General features: G+C 40.1%; 3 protein-coding genes across 3 annotated transcripts; 1 reads left to right on the forward strand and 2 right to left on the reverse strand.

Moving 5' to 3' along the window:
- Positions 1-495: 495 nt before the first annotated feature.
- On the forward strand, positions 496-6054 carry LOC109469640. Its single transcript, XM_019768175.1, has 5 exons — positions 496-763; positions 2542-2859; positions 3981-4117; positions 4236-4332; positions 4677-6054. Exons 1-5 carry the CDS (start codon positions 496-498, stop codon positions 5696-5698), a joined length of 1842 nt encoding a protein of 613 aa, XP_019623734.1. The 3' UTR covers positions 5699-6054.
- An 812-nt stretch (positions 6055-6866) lies between these two features.
- Positions 6867-8124, reverse strand: LOC109469641 (immunoglobulin superfamily containing leucine-rich repeat protein-like). The gene is made up of 2 exons (XM_019768176.1): positions 7425-8124; positions 6867-6880 (listed from the first exon to the last, which is right to left on the reverse strand). Exons 1-2 carry the CDS (start codon positions 8122-8124, stop codon positions 6867-6869), a joined length of 714 nt encoding a protein of 237 aa, XP_019623735.1.
- A 2457-nt stretch (positions 8125-10581) lies between these two features.
- On the reverse strand, positions 10582-16424 carry LOC109469802 (osteoclast-stimulating factor 1-like). Its single transcript, XM_019768473.1, has 11 exons — positions 16267-16424; positions 15977-16023; positions 15758-15808; positions 15314-15377; positions 14849-14902; positions 14441-14478; positions 13729-13798; positions 13201-13250; positions 12524-12602; positions 12197-12289; positions 10582-11749 (listed from the first exon to the last, which is right to left on the reverse strand). Exons 1-11 carry the CDS (start codon positions 16319-16321, stop codon positions 11694-11696), a joined length of 657 nt encoding a protein of 218 aa, XP_019624032.1. The 5' UTR covers positions 16322-16424; the 3' UTR covers positions 10582-11693.
- Between the last annotated feature and the right edge of the window lie 6 nt (positions 16425-16430).

Raw genomic sequence — 16430 nt, forward strand, 5'->3', positions numbered from 1 at the left:
AAATAAACAAGGACAACCTCCTTCGAACAACAAAACACGACCTTCTCGACACACGTTCCTATTTCTTCATGAATGTTTCATTTTGCCTTTATGTCTTGTAACGTTAGAATAACAAAACTGGTATAAACTTTGAAAAGGGACATTGCTTTGATACTAGCAAATAAAATAGTGGAAGCAAACATTGCTCCTTCATGTAATACTCAATGGTTAGGTAGCAGACCAATTACTAGTAACTTCAAAGGAAATACCTTAGCCCCTTGATGTTAGATATTTCATTACCAAGAAACATCGCTAACTTTGGAATTTCTTCTCCGAGGCTACGAAAATAACACCTACTGGTGCGGGTTCGACATTCTTTCCTTTGAAGACCTATAGGCTTGGAGAGAGAAAGGTAGTCCCATAGCCTTTTTGAGGCTAGGCCTAGACACTCGGCCATTCGACGCTACAACAGTGGAGATGACCGAAAACGTAAATGTGGAGGTTTGGGAGGAAAAAATGAGCGGCGACCTGGAAGGCTCTAGCCCTCCCGAGGAAAAACAGTGTCTTCGGCGGCGGGAAACAGCGACTGGGCGGCTGGGCTCGTCTGGACGTCCCCCCGATCACACTCCGCTCAACTCTGGAGACAAAACAACCATCACGATTCACGCCGCGGTACACAGGGAGACGTCTTCTCCACAGAAGGAAGAAGTATCGGCTCAAACGCCTTCGTCATCGCCTGAAGAGAATGAATTTGACCAGCTTTATGAAAATCGAAAGGCAAAGGGTATGTTGATTTTTCTAACTTACACTATAATTACTGATTAAATTTGGCTACATCTCTCCGCTGGAACTTGTGGAAAACAAGTTTGTAGAGAGCGAGTTTATTGTATGCAGCAGCCGGAGTTTATCAGTCTAGTAGCTATAGGCCACACTGCTTGATTAGACATAAGGATGACATCCGTGCGCACTTATCAACTTCAATAAAAAAATTGCCATCACACACTGTAAATCTTACTACAAAAGCCGGATAGTAGGCAAATATATGCCGTTAATTGAAAATATATAGTGAAGTCTTCCAAAGTTAAAGAAAAAGATATGAAAGAACAAAAATAGAGAATTTATTATTTTGTATACTGTGTTGTGTAGTGCGTGTGTATTCAGTCATTTGTTCAATCTTCGAGACAACTTATATTTCATAATTAAGACAATTTTGGGCACAGCATCATCCATGTATTAAATCAGCATTAAGTGTAAAGACAGAGCAGCATGTCTATGTTTGATACCATGGAGTGGCTGATCTCAGACTTTTTCTATAGAATGTAGTGCAGGCATAGTTTTTGGCTAAGTACACGGTATACATCAGGGCGAACCCCCACTCTTCTCGAGTGTTGGGTTCTTTTATATATGTATGCCTGAAGAGGAGAATAAACCTGTCCCGAAAAGAAGGACACAATTTACACTTCCAGCCGTTTGCATTGTGCCAGTATAATAGTAACAAACTTGTGACAGGCAATGCGCGCCTTATGGATACTAATGATTACGAGTACGTATGTGAGCAAAATCACTGTTACATGGGTACAGGGTATAAATGATTAGTCTCTACCAGACTAACTACGCTGGCTATATATATAGGGGATCCGGAGTTTGACCGCCTTGTAGGATTGACTGGCCGCGCAGTTAGGGAAAGAAATTACCTCCCCGCGGCCGGACTCAATTTCTCTCTTTTTTGCCGAATTCTACCATCCGTATTCCCGTAGAAAGGGCTGGTGGAGGATAATAAAATGATTTACAGAGGCCCACAACAACAACTAAAATACGTGTAGGCAACGAATGGTCTGCGTCGTTGTGGTTTCGGTAATAATTCCGCATAACTGATTATTTATATACCCAGCTGAACTTCTTTGAATCGACCGTGCATACAGGTATATGGTATATAATGGATCGAATGACATTCTATCTTTTCATCCCTTGTCACGTCGTAACGTTTCCTCAATATTTCAGTGTCTCTACCAGTTATGGAGCCACAACCTCAGCCGGCCGATGTCGCCTGCCGCCCGCCGGACCCACTGTACGTCAGACGGGTAGGACAGAGGTTTTGGTCTACCAAACGGATTCTCGACTGGCAGAGACAGGCACTACGTGTAAGGGAAGACCCCGAAGCAGTCTTGAAGCCTGTTAGAGAATATGGCGAAGGCTCTGCTGGAAACAAAGAACCTGCTGCTGATGATGTCCAAAACCAAAAGAATTTCAAGAACGACGGAGAACACAAATACTACCAATATGATGAAAATCACCGACATTACGAGAACGATGGGGAACAAGCACATTACGAGAACGATACAGAGCACGCTCATTACCAGAATGACGGAGAACACAAATATTACCAATATGATAAAAATCACCGCCATTACGAGAACGATGAGGAACACGCACATTACGAAAATGATAGAGAACACAAATGTAACACGTACGATAAAAAACAATCGCATTATGAAAACGACGAGGAACAGTCGAACTTATCCACCCACGTTTATGCCGATTTAGACCCCGACTTTCTTGCAGCACAAGATGCGATACAAAATGCATCAGCTCAGCCATTCTATGAGATGGATATCTTAAATGCTGATGAAAAGGAAGAACAACCATTTTACAAGATGGATGTCACCGCTGCCAAAGACAAGCAACAAGAGCAACCCTTTTACGAGATGAATGTCGTCTCGGCTACCGAGGAGAAAGACCAGCAGCCCTTCTACCAGATGGACGACAGTCACCTGGACCAGCCGGCTCCGCCCAGTAATGTGTACGCCGATTTGGATCCCGAGTTTGTCGCCACACAAGACGAAGTTTGCAGGAGAGACCGAGTCAAGGCACCGGACAGAGGTAAATGATAAGCCAACAAGAGTTCCACGATCTCATACCTTCGCCAAATGATGTTCAACCCTTGTGGTTGACGAATTATACAATTTTAATCATTGATTTTGCAAATAAGAGCCTCATTTGCATGGATTATATTTATCAGTTGATCATATTCTCCACCAAATGATAGCCTTATCTTACAAAAAGGCTATTATAGCACTTCCACATAAATTATGCAAATGAGGTCATGATTTGAATTAATTATGTTTATTGATGTTCGCCTTCACTTAACTTCCAAATGTGGCAAGTATGAAATTCCCAGCAGTTACGACTATGAAATTATAAATATTTCCCATTAATTATGCAAATTAGGTCTTCATTTACATAATCTATATCCTCAGATGCTTTTTTTTATTCTCAATTACATGTCACAAGTGTTTCATAGTCCTATTATCGAACAAAGCAGATTTTTAGAATTTCCTCATTAATTATGTAAATTAGCTCCTGATTTGCATAATTGTTATTTGATTATGTCAAGCATCCCTTCAGCTACCTACATACCAAAAATCACGACAATCCGTCAACCGGTTCTTGAGTTATCATCCTTCGAAAATTTTTCAACAAATGCTCCTGCAATTTCAGAACAAGCCGCTAGGGGACCCAAACTCATGTCACTTCTTCCCTACCTCAAGAGCTATCTAACAACAAAAATTCGTGACCCTAGCATGTCCAGATCGCGAGATATCAAAACCGGAAGTTCTGCTGCAGTACCAACAAAAGCCGCCAGGGGGCCCAAAATCTAATCATTTCTAGGTCTCATCAAGACCTACCCACCTACCAAGTTTCATAACAATGCATACTAAACTGCTTGAGTTATGCTGTTCACAGACAACCAGACAAACAGACGGACAAACGCTACTGAAAACATAACCTTCTTGGCGAAGGTAATAAATAATGGACTCCAGGAAGGGTAGTGGACTAATAGTCTAAATAGAGATCAAACAAAATAAAAAAACAAAACACATGGGAATGAGTTTGAAAAATTAATGACAGTCACATGAGCCTGGAACAAATACGACGACTTTCTTTCTCTTTAATTTTTCTCCGGTAACACACTGCTCTTATTCATGTTCACGTTGATATAGTACCTAGACCCCGGCTGGCCTTCAGGTCCCGTCAAGCCTGCGTGGCGGGTGTTTCTGTCGTCATTGCCGTCACTGCTGCAGTTGTGGTGGCCGTAATTTTCAACCAACGCGTACTGAGTATCCGCTCTGACGACATGGTAAGATTGTTATTATTTTAGTATCATTTGTCTACAATACGTTTGCATGGATACACACACGGGCTAGTTCAAACGTTAACACACCAATGTGACTATTGCATGCATTTCTTGTTACTAGCTGAACCAGGCAACACTTCCAACGACCTTAGCGAGAATGTCATCTGCCCATCCACATCTACAAGTAACGTCACAGACTTGGACAACTGAGGGAAAATGTAAGTCTGAAAAAATTGGAAGAATACTTATCATTGAATCTTACACCCCATCCCCTCCATGCGTCAATGACGTCACAGACCTGCCTGTTGGTACTGGCCATCCTAAGGAGTTACGGATAGTAAGATTCAACAAAGATAGGGCCAATAATTTTCCAGGGGAATGAGCTGCTGAAAGGGTAACATTTATCAAAAGTCTAAGGTGACCAATTATTCTCCCTCGTGCACGTGATATTTGGCTTAATTTCACTATTTTTCAACCCGCGTTGTTAGCCTGGGGGAGAATACCAATTTGTGGCAGGATTTGTAGTAAGCTGAGAAAAAAATTTCCTCTTCTTTTGTTGCAGCTTGGCAAAGTGAGTGGACCTTGTACATCAGAGAGTACTTCGGAGAAAACAGCGATGATGCCACGGCACTGGAACAACGTTATGCTGCCAACGAGGTTATGATGTCCCTGTTACAACACAGGTTCTTCTGGCCCTGGATATGTCGGTACTGGGCTGTTTACATGGCTCTCCCATGCACCCTGTCCAGGGCTCTTGTCTTCTGTGTCAAATTTGGAACTGAGAGTGAGTACATGACGTCCCATGGCATATCTACATACAGTCAGTTCTTTTCCTCCGCGCGGACAGCCCTGGAAACAGTGCCAAATGTGACAACAATCACAGACAGTGCGCTTCCTTGCTTTCCCGCAATATTACGGCTATCCCGACAGGCTCTGTCGGATAATGACGTTGAAGCTCTAGCTAATCTTTTCCCATACCTAAAAGGTGCAGGTGGGCTTGTCATTGTTAACTGTGGGCTTTCAGCAAAGGCAGCAACATCAATAGCGGAACAGCTGCATCTCCTGAGCAAGCTGACAAGACTTTATCTTCAACAAAATAAGATTGGAGATGATGGCGTCAGAGCGATTGCAGAGACATTTCCACGTCTAAAGAAACTGAGAGAAGTAGACTTTACAGCAAATTCAATAACTACTGTTGGAGGAGAAGCCATGGCAAAAAGTATAATTCACTTGCAGGAGCTACAGGTTCTCTACCTGCCGAACAATGCGCTGGCTCTCAGTCTCTCCTCACTGGCAAAGGCCTTCGTCAACATGCCGAGACTGAAGCGTGTTAACCTGGTTGACGTGACGTGTAAAGCCGCATCATTCCGCATGGCGGCGCAGCAAGCACGAGACGCTGTCCACATCATTGCAGGACAAGTACGCAATTTCCGCGGCACTACTCTGTACGATGGTTCTCGTGCAAGTGAAGGTGGTACACAGGAACTGGCATGGCTGCAAGTGAAACGGGAACTACAAAGAAGAGTCCGCATTAATATTTCAAGGGGACAGTTGACAGTGATCTTACGAATCAGGCAGGTGTAGGGCATGCCAGTGGTGTGGGTGGATGTGGGGAAACAGTCAGTGCGATGAGAAGGGCAGTAACATGGTAGGTACACACGAAGAAAACTGCTTTGCTGACACCTATCCACATACCAAATGTTATTCAGATATATTCACAGGTTTCTCGAGTTATCCAGGTATAACAAAGATCAATTCTCTGACATTTTCAGAGCAGCAGTAATAGCTTAAATGCCTTCGCCCCTGAAGCGTCGCCAAAACGCACTAGAAGAAAAAATCTTGTGAAAATCATGAGAAGATTTAAAAATACAGTGAAGGCCATGCGTAAGTACATGTATAAAGGAATTCGAAATCCCGACGACAATCATAGAATCTTTCTTTCCTTCGTCTTTTCCTCTCATTCTATCTACATGAGTTCAGTTTCCTCATGCATAATAAAACTGAAACTTATATTATTTTTGGCCCCCATGATTAATTGTTCCACAGTTCGTCAGAATATAAAGACATTAATCGATTTTTACGCACGCACATAATGTCGTTATGAAACGACACTGGGCGTCTGCTTCATGCTGGTATTGCATGAATTATTTCATGAGAAACAGAAAATTCAAAAAACAGCGAAGGGAGATATTACTAACGTATAGAGGGGGGGGCATAGCGCGTCAAAAAGTGGACACAATTTATGAATCAATTTCTCAACGGTCTTTTAGTGAGCAGTCAACTATCCACTATAAAGATTGTTGAAACTCATCGGTTGCCCAACCGTGTCCGTCCTTTGAAGACAACCAAGACCATGACTTCAAGAAACAAAAATTGGTACAAAATACCTTTCACAAAATTTAGCTGTATTACATCGGAAATGTCTTAGCTGACCCCATCTTATTATTATCTCAAAACTATGTTCGGTCCTTGCCCCTCTAAAACTATGAATTTATCGTTATTGTTGCATTTGCCAGATTGGTACACTTTTCTAATATTTTCCGTCCACATTTGCCATCTATCGCTTGTAAAGAGTTAATCATGAAGTTATCCTGATTTCGTTTCATCTACGGTACTAGTATAATTTCACTGAACACAACAAGAAATCAATCTTATACCTCCATAAAATATAAAACATATCATGACAATTCCACTGGCGTCCATAAGGCAATAGAGATGTATAGAATCAGTGTCCCCGATATCGATGTGTCCGTCACGTGGGAACAACTACGGAAACACAAGCAAACACACAAAGGCACACTCCGAAAAGTCTTACCTCAGCTTCAAGTGTTGTCGATTTCGATATCATTTTCATAGACATGAATGTCTTGGTTCGCACTGTCGCTGTGATCATTCTCGTAGACATGAATGTCGAGACTAGTACTGTCATTGTCGTAGACATGTATGTCTTGGTCGGTGATGTCGTTGTCATTCTCGTAGACATGAACGTCTTGGCTTGAATCGCCGTTGGGCAATCCATTTTGAATGCGCTGCATTGGTATGTTGACTGGCGGAGGAGATAAAGAGTCTTCCTTGACTCCATACTTTCGCCTCAAGACCACGTGTATCAGTAGAATTACAATAATTACAGATACAATTACCGTAGAGCACAGGACTTTGAGGAGAGTTGGTGAAAGGATGCTGTGCTCGGACGTGTTAGAGTTTTTGAAATGGGTACTGGTTGTCACTAAGTTCAAAACTAGTGACACTGCTTGGGTTGTGTGGAGGGTAGTACTAGTGGTCATGACGATGGACGTTTCTTTTGCCAAACGCGTGGTGGTTGTGTAGACATGTTGTTCGCAAGCGGCAGCAAGACTGGCGACTTTTGATATTGGCCAGCCTTGCACGTTTTCTGGGGAGTTACAGACGAAACCGGCACCATTCTGATAGCGGAGGCTGAGGTGTAACGGGTGCTCACGGTACAGCTTACATGACATTGAATCATATCCGCTGATGCATTTCTCACGCACCAAGATCAGTGTCTGCAACCAGGCCATTCTACAGTCACAGTGAAGGGGGTTGCCTTCTACACATGTTCTATAAAACTCTGGATCACCCGACACGATGCCAAGATTTTCCTCTGAAAATGTTTCTAACTTGTTGTGACTCACAGAGAAGTAAATCAACGATCCTCTATTCACGGACACATCCACGTACGTTATGCGGTTGAACGACAAATCTAGTTCCAGTATGTTTGGAATATTCACAAGCGATTTCCACGACACATTGCTAATGGCGTTACGAGAAAGATTTAAATGTTGCAGGCTAGCCATCGATGGGAATTCATTGATAACTTGTATCAAATTGTTTTGCAAATAAAACGCAGTGACAAAACGAGAATAGGCAGTTTGAGGGAATGAAGTGATATTAAGTCCTTCGCAGTGCAGGCTTAAGAAGTCAACTACTTCGCATTTGTGCGGTATGCCTAAAGCTGAATTCACCAAAATCAACGCGAGCAGAACACGCTTCATGCCGATGATTCTTCTTTAAATGAAGTAACACACAGCAGCGGATTATAAGTACCGTTCGATGAAACGTTTGTCGACTCTCTAGCTCTCCAGGTTATTCGATCCAATGATGTCTTATATTACATCCATGATTTGAAAGTCGTTTCAATCACGTAGATGATTATCATGTATTCACACATTTCATTGAGACGTCTGTGTTGAATTTGAAATGATTTTAATCTGGACACTACTTTTTGAGATAGATTATTTCACCGTAGCTTGGAAAAACCGTATACGTGGACTTACTTCTTTATTCAATGTGGCCTTCTTAATACAGCATGGTTGGGACAATTCGGCAAGGCGACGGTTTACGTGTATATGGTGACGTGAACTGTCTAGGTGATTTTCTGGACGATAACCCAGATAGACACCTTGCCACACAGACGACGTCTGCACGTGTTCCTGACTAGTGGACCTTCTGCCCCAGCCGAACAGAAATCTGAAACGTCCCTAAAGAAAATAGAAAAGGCAGAGAATTTAGATATCATCTTATTCGATGACGTATATTTTGTGTCAGAAAAATAATGGCTTTCATACTTTGTAATTATGTACAAGCAACGTTTTTTTTTTGTTAAAGCAAGGGCATTATACACAGATGTATAATGTCCTTGGTTAAAGTGAATATTCGTAGCTACCAGCATGTAGACTATGGCCAGCACTGTTCAAGCCTATTTTACAACTTGATACAGGTATGCAAGATCTTGAAACGTGTAATTCGGTCAGACTAAGGAGAAATTGTTGACCTCCTTGGTCTGACACAAATTTAAGCTTACCTATGGTGTTCTTAAGTGTCATGTGCACAAGTTGGCATCAGTGGCAGCAGGCACTAAAGGATGGCAGACGTACAAAATTGTAGTAAGCAGGGGTCGTTTCATTTGAACAGGCGGCGGTGGCGGCGTTGCGGTTGCGGTCTCTAGTGATACATGTACGAACACGGTTGACGTCCCATTGTTCCAAGATTGCAGATCCCGCGGGACCGTTTGACAATTGTGTCTTAATGAACAGGCGAATATGATTTGATTTGTCTGGGTGTGGGTGGCACATGTACAGTTACGTGACTAGACAGCGTTTATGTCCCTTTTACCATTAAATGGTAGAATTGTTGCTAAAATAGATGATGATATTTCTGTTCAGGACCAGGATATGTAAAGCAAACACGGTTTTCAATATATTTGGTTGCTTCCAGCCATTGGCGTCAAAAGTTTGTGTTCAAAAACACGTTTCTTAAGCTTTCTGACTTGAGACATCCCCTTGAGACAAGAGAAAATAAGTTACAGAAAACTACAGGCCTGTTCTAAATTGAAAAATGACTTTGCCTTTGTGAACTGTGGCTACAGTTGGGGTTCTCCAGATAATATCAACTTCATCAGGCCAAACCTGTCTGTATTTGCCACTGCCAGTAAAGAGCAAATGCTGAATTCTAGTATATGTATACCTTTGTCTTATTACCTTCGCCAAGAAGGTTATGTTTTTAGGGGCGTTCGTGTATGTGTGTGTGTGTGTGTGTGTGTGTGTGTCTGTCTGTCAACACGATAACTTGAGAAGGCCTTGATGGATTGTCTTGATACTTGGTAGGTGGGTAGGTCTTGATGAGACCTCAAAATGATTAAATTTTGGACCCCCTAGCGGCTTGTTATGGTACTGCAGCTGAACTTCCGGTTTTGATATCTCATGATCTAGACATGCTTTGGGGATGAAATTTAGATGGTAGGTAGCTCTTGTGCTGGGGAAGAAGTGATGTGAGTTTAGGCCCCCTAGCGGCTTGCTCTGGAACTGCAGCGATATATTCTTGAAAATATTCAAAAGGGGATAACTCAAGAACCGGTTGACGGATCGTCGTGATTTTTGGTATGTAGGTAGCGTACGTGATCCTTCATATAATTATGTGACAATTATGCAAATATGGATATAATTTGCATAATTTATGGGGAAATTCTATAAATCAGGTGCATTCCATGATAGGACAATTAAAGCTTGTGACATTGGTAATTGACAACGAGAGAAACACAGGAAGATATTGATTATGTTAATAATGACCTAATTTGCATAATTAATGAGAAAATTTTATAATTATGTAATGATAACTGCCTGGAATTTCATACTTGTGGTATTTGAAAGTTAAATTGAGGTGAACATCATTAAACATAATTTATTCAAATCAGAACCTCATTTGCATAATTTATTAGGGAATGCTAGAATGCATTGTTTGTTAATATAAGACTGTTTTTTTGGTTGAGATTATGATAAAATGATATAATTCATGAAAATCAGGTTCCTATTTCTTAAATCAGGGGGGAATAATCTAATCTATAATTTGTCAGTCATAAAGATTAACATCATTTGGCGAAGGTATGAGATCGGGGAACTCTAGTAGTTAAACACTACAACAGAAAATACATGAAGCACACATTTACCAAGATATGACATCATTGTAGCATATATTTCTCAAAACTTCTATAACCATGTTGATGTAAAAACACCAAAGACAGGAATAGTAATGGCAGATAAGCTGATGTATCTAATTGTGGTATAATCATAGAACCTGTATGATGTGTGTGTTAACTTATAATTATGGTATAAAACTTAATTTCTTGAGGGCAATCCCAAAATCTCAAATGGAATGGATGCAATAAAGAAAGATGTACATTTTGATTTGTAAAATAGTATCTGGGGTACATTCCTCGGACAACCTCAAACAATCATCAAACAAATTTTTGCTATCCTATTGCTGTTGTTTAAATCTTATATAATCGATGTGCACTGTATCGTCTACATCCAAGATATGTTATACCTTTTGATATGTGGTACATACAAAATCTCTGGCCTAGAACAACTGCTAAAAAATTCTGGTCTCTCACCAAATTCTAAGTATAGTTGAATTTACTCATGCAAACTTAAGTATCACCAAGCATACAGCCTTCCTGAACAGCTCTGTAAATAAATTGTAATGTTACATATAAACAAAACTTTATGGAACTAAGCCAAAATATAAAATGTAAGGGACAACAAGAAACTGCAATGATACAATATATTGTTATGGCAAATTATTGCTATGGACACAACACTATCAAATAATGCACAACCATGATTGCAAACTATTACATAGGTTAGCACATGGACCTTTTCATAGGTTCATCTGCTGGGAGATGCAGGACACTATGGTTAACAAACATCACAACCATGACAACATGTATGCCAGTCGGTTGTTTTTTTTTTTACCTTTGTTTAGCCTTGAAAGATTACACTTCGGCCATAGCCGCTTTTCAAGTGCTCAAGTGCTCAAGCTTTTTGTTGTCATGGTAATGATCTGTTCCCACCTGCATTTCCCATAGTGCCATGCATCTCCCATGGGATCCATCAAAAGGTCTTTTCAAGAATCAAACCTTATCTTATCACCTTCCTCTTAACCACACCCATTATAAGCGTGATGTCCAGAACAGCTGAACATTTTACTTGGATGCTACTGTTGGGTATTTGTCAGTTTGACAGTACTGTTTGCCCATGATGTAGGCCACATGACTGGAGGTCTGTCATCAGTCTGAGTCTTCCTCATCTCCATAGTCATTGTTGTAGTCACCAGCAGATCCTCCTGGGCAGGAAATGTAATATACCAAGCAGTTATGCAACTGTTTTATCATAGAAAGTCTCTACAGTGTTGATTTTAGATGTTATCATGATGCTCAAAATTAATGTACAAGTCATTGATTCTAGAGAGATAGAAACTGAGGAGCGTTCTGGTAGACCAGCGATGGGTGAGCAACTCTATCTGGACCTAGAGGGCAAGAGTTTGAATCCTGGCTGTTGTTGCTCACCATACACTACTGGAAAGGGTCACAGTCATTAGAATAAGACATTCACCATGGTCCACTGTTCATTGAGCTCGTTGAAAAGAGTTGGGGGTACTTCCCAGTGAGTACAACACACCTTTAAATACTGTACAAATAGTCTGTTCTCACTGTCACAACCAGTGGAAAATCAACTCTTTACTGAGCTAAGCTGGCTTGATATCACTTGAACTCCATATTGTAGAATTCACCTGTTCTTCTCTTCAGGATAGCAGCAGTCTCTGGCTCAGTGGCTAGCTCACTTGCCAACTTGTTATCTTGGTTCCTCAGATCTGCTCTTGCACCTGAGGGGGGGGGGGTCACATGGAAAATATATCAAGATATAGTTTTCAAAGACATAACCTACAAAAATGTAGATAATACCCTACGACTTAGCTACATGTAATGTGTTAGGCCATGGTACATCAAGGCAACAATACTGATTGACTAACTTTGTTTCTTTGTCTATTCATCTGAAGCTAAAAATGGCCTGCAGGTACATGTAACTTAGCTACCAGTATTTCCAATATTCCCATCACCTCTGTTTAACAGCAGCTCCACCACATCTGCATGGCCCTTCCAGGCTGCATTGTGAAGTGCTGTGTCCCCTATCTTATTCTGCAATAACAACAACAGCACATCAAAATCATTATTATGATAAGGTCAAAAGATAGTAAGTTAATGACAGACAACATAAATGCAACAGGGAAGACTAAGATCTTGGTTCTTGGTAATGTACAAGTCTGATTTGACAAGTATGAAGAAAACTCACAATACATGTACTTGCAAATTACAATATCAATGAAATTCATTTGAACTGCAAATGAGAGATTTGGTGATCAAGGGATGCTGCAGTGGAAAGAAGTATGAGAAGGTTTCCTCTGTTAGTAAAACTGAAGAAGGATGAATTTTAAATAGCCAGTTCCAGTAAAAGCTAGCAGGAGAAAGACCTACTTTTGAATAAGCACAACAAATCAGGTGGACAACTGAAAAAAAGAGAATAGATAGCAAAGGGAAGGGAAGGGAAGGGAAGTGAAGAAAGAACAGTCAGAAAGATAAGACCTATATCTTAAAGAAAGTTACGAGTTGTGAACAGATAGACAAGGGAATTTGAAGGACAGACTGTTATGATACCACATACTGGTAACAATGTACAGTCAAAAGTTTTGTCTATTGAAAGAAGAAACTCAAAACAAAAGAACTTAATATAACATACCTGCTCGTCAATCCTTATACTGGGTACTTTTAGCAACTCTTGTACACATTCTGTGATGGTGAGATAGGGTGAGAAATAAGCAACATTTGTGGCAGCAGATACTGAGTAGCCTACAGCTGGTATCTATCTATTGTAGCTCTGATTTGCCCCTCTGATCACATGTAAGAATCTATACCATTCATCTGCATGGAAATTAGATTCATAACATGCATCAAGCACATTTGCAATTTTCCCATTCTAATCATAGTCCAGAATCATAAAAATGCTCCAAATGAATCTTAAGGCTTTAACAGATTCAATATTATCAAAACAGAATGTCTACCATCGTGACAATTAGTGCGGCAAAGCCATCAGTACATTGATGTTGGCCGCCAATCCACTAAGAAGAAGAATTAAAACCCACTCTTGGTAGTCCTTGAAGTTTACCATTGAAGATGACTGAGTGTTAGTGTCCTCAGTCAGCAATTATCCATACCCTAATAGCTCTTTTTTCTGTTTCATTGATGAAGTGCCCTTACAACTACTTACCTGCATGCCCGCCATGTGCTGCCCAGTGTAGTGCTGTGCATCCTGCCTTGTCCAAGGCATTCACTGCCACCTAGACATAACATTTAAATAATCCATCTATGTACAACTGCACATTGTATTGTGTTTGATAGCAGAATACAAACTTGAAGTTTATAATCACCTTTTTACCCAACACAAGAGAGTGTCAGGAAAGCAGGTCAAATACATGATGGACACATGACTCTTACAACCCAAAATTTTGTGACTCCTTTTTCTCTTGTGTTGAATAGATGAAAAAAATTACCATAAGAATATTTCTATGATTTACACGTACATATCCCATTTTGTTTCCCACGTTAAATTAAGTCCTTGGTTTGTGGACTCACAAGAGTCACCATTTCATTTTTTTTCCTTAATTAAAAAAAAAAGATCACAATATCATGCACCATTCAGGATATGAATTCCACCCATAAAATGGCAACCATATATGGCTGAAGAAAACCCGTCTTCCTATTGTAGCTATATTTTTTCTATTCATCAATGCAATAAAAGCTGAGAATCTATAATTGTTAAGCAGCATGTTCACATTTGGGTCTCCCATGGGATGCCTGCTTTTTTCATTGAGACAACCATTCTGTTATCTTTCTGCAAAATCTGAGAACCAAAAAACTTAATTGATGTGGTCTTAGCTTAAGGACCAAACCATTTTTGGCAAATGGGTGTGTTGACTCACCCTGTTGGCCAGGCACTCTTTCAGGAAGGTCATGTTTCCTGTCAGGAAGGAACAGCCCAGTGTAAGTGTGTGCCATAGATAAGTACAAGATAAACACATACAACAGGGCCTGTATTCAGTTCTGCCTATTCAAGTAATGACAGACATTCTAGATTCTGTGAAACTTTGTGTATTATTGCAAAATGCACACCAGGGATTTTTTACCAGGTATTATTAGGCTATCCTTTGGCAAATGGTATACCTAAACCTTTCAGTGTAAGAAATTTACTGTTGCATACTAGTACTTATATAGAATCACAGACCTTTATATTGTAAATGCTGCAATATCATGCACCAAACATTTTTTACAAAGATTAGACATTTGAGGATAACGTTTTCTTTGTACAGATTATGTCTTATATCCCTTACCTCTTTTTGCAGCCTCATGCATGGGGTTATCCACTGACTCCATCCCTTCTTCAACTGGGGTAAAAAACACACAAACACATGAAAAAATGTCTTGTAGTTAATTAGTATGCTGAATTACCAGTGCATCACTACAAATTTCCTGGAGGCAGAGCTTCTCACACAATATATACAAAGTTAACCCATGTCCATGATCCAAGATGGTCATTACTACATTGTATAAAAGTTGATCATGCACAAATTCAAAAAGATCAAATGTATTCAAGTCAAATCCCCCCAACTTCCTGCATCTTTTTACAATGAAAACAAATGGATAAAGAAATGACAATGGCTCAATTCACTTGTTTTTTCTATTCATGAATCATGACACATATTTCCTGGATGAGACAGACATAGGAATTCATTTATAGAAATTGTTTTGTCTAATAGCTGATGGTCACAATGGCAACTGCGGTTTTGCATCCTCACCGTAGTTACTGGGAATAAGCCCCGACCTCCCCTCACATGTAGCCTTCCACCAGCCAGAGTCAGACTGTGCAGAGATGAAAACACATCACTCACAACATATACATGTACATGGGCTCTGGACAACATCTAATCATTCTGAACAAATGCTCCTGTACCTGACTACCATGTGATTTTTGTAGTATAACATTTTGAAATCTAAGGACAATGAAAAGGAAAATTATTAATTAAGATGGTTAAAATGTTTTGCTTGCCTTGAACAACTAGTAGTAGTAACCAGTATCAATATTTCACATTGTACAACTATACTAACATGAACTTTTCAAAATCAGTTAACAAAATAAGGTTAACTTAATCAGTAAACCAGGTTATATTGTTTGTTTGTGATGAAAAATGCCAGAATTGGTTACACGGTCAAGCAACATATTGATGTATGACATTACTTACCATGTCATTGACATACAGCACATCTCCCTCCTCAAAACTCAGCTCATCGGCCTGAAATAGAAAGGTTATATAATAATCTTTCACCACAACATCTGCCAGGTATTTCTTTAATTTTCAGTGTTTCGATTTGGATAACCTCATTTGCATTCAGTGCCATGAAACAACCTAATTCAACTACAACACTAGACATTAATGATAGAAGTTTTCAAACATAATTACCTGTTGAGCTCTGTATGGGTACAAGGCTTTGAACACCTTTACTAGACCTGTAACGTTAAATAAAAGCAAAATGTGAAAAATGAAAAAATAATAACAATAGTACCATCAATGAAGACTTTGTCTTTGCTGATTGCTATTTCACGGGCTTCCAAAATCATTCAAAGTAATACATAGTCTCTCCTGAAAGTGAGAGTTAGTGTAGCATTGAAATGCAGCACATTGAACAAACATCGTGTTTTCTGTTTTTGTCCAATTTCTTCTCTCTAATATTTGCAAATTCGTCACCTTACCTGGTTTGGGAGCAAGTCTTGGTGGAGGAGGAGCGGGCCTAGATGGCTTCGACATGACTTTTAGGCAAGAATTTGGTCAGCTGAAAAGAGGAAAACCGAAAACTTCTGTGATTGTGTGAAAGGCGGAAGTAAAATGCCGTCACACCCTCTGTGAGGTTAAAGGT

The sequence above is a fragment of the Branchiostoma belcheri genome, unplaced genomic scaffold, assembly GCF_001625305.1.
Source record: "Branchiostoma belcheri isolate BF01 breed outbred unplaced genomic scaffold, Haploidv18h27 scaffold21, whole genome shotgun sequence".
Taxonomy (NCBI): domain Eukaryota; kingdom Metazoa; phylum Chordata; class Leptocardii; order Amphioxiformes; family Branchiostomatidae; genus Branchiostoma; species Branchiostoma belcheri.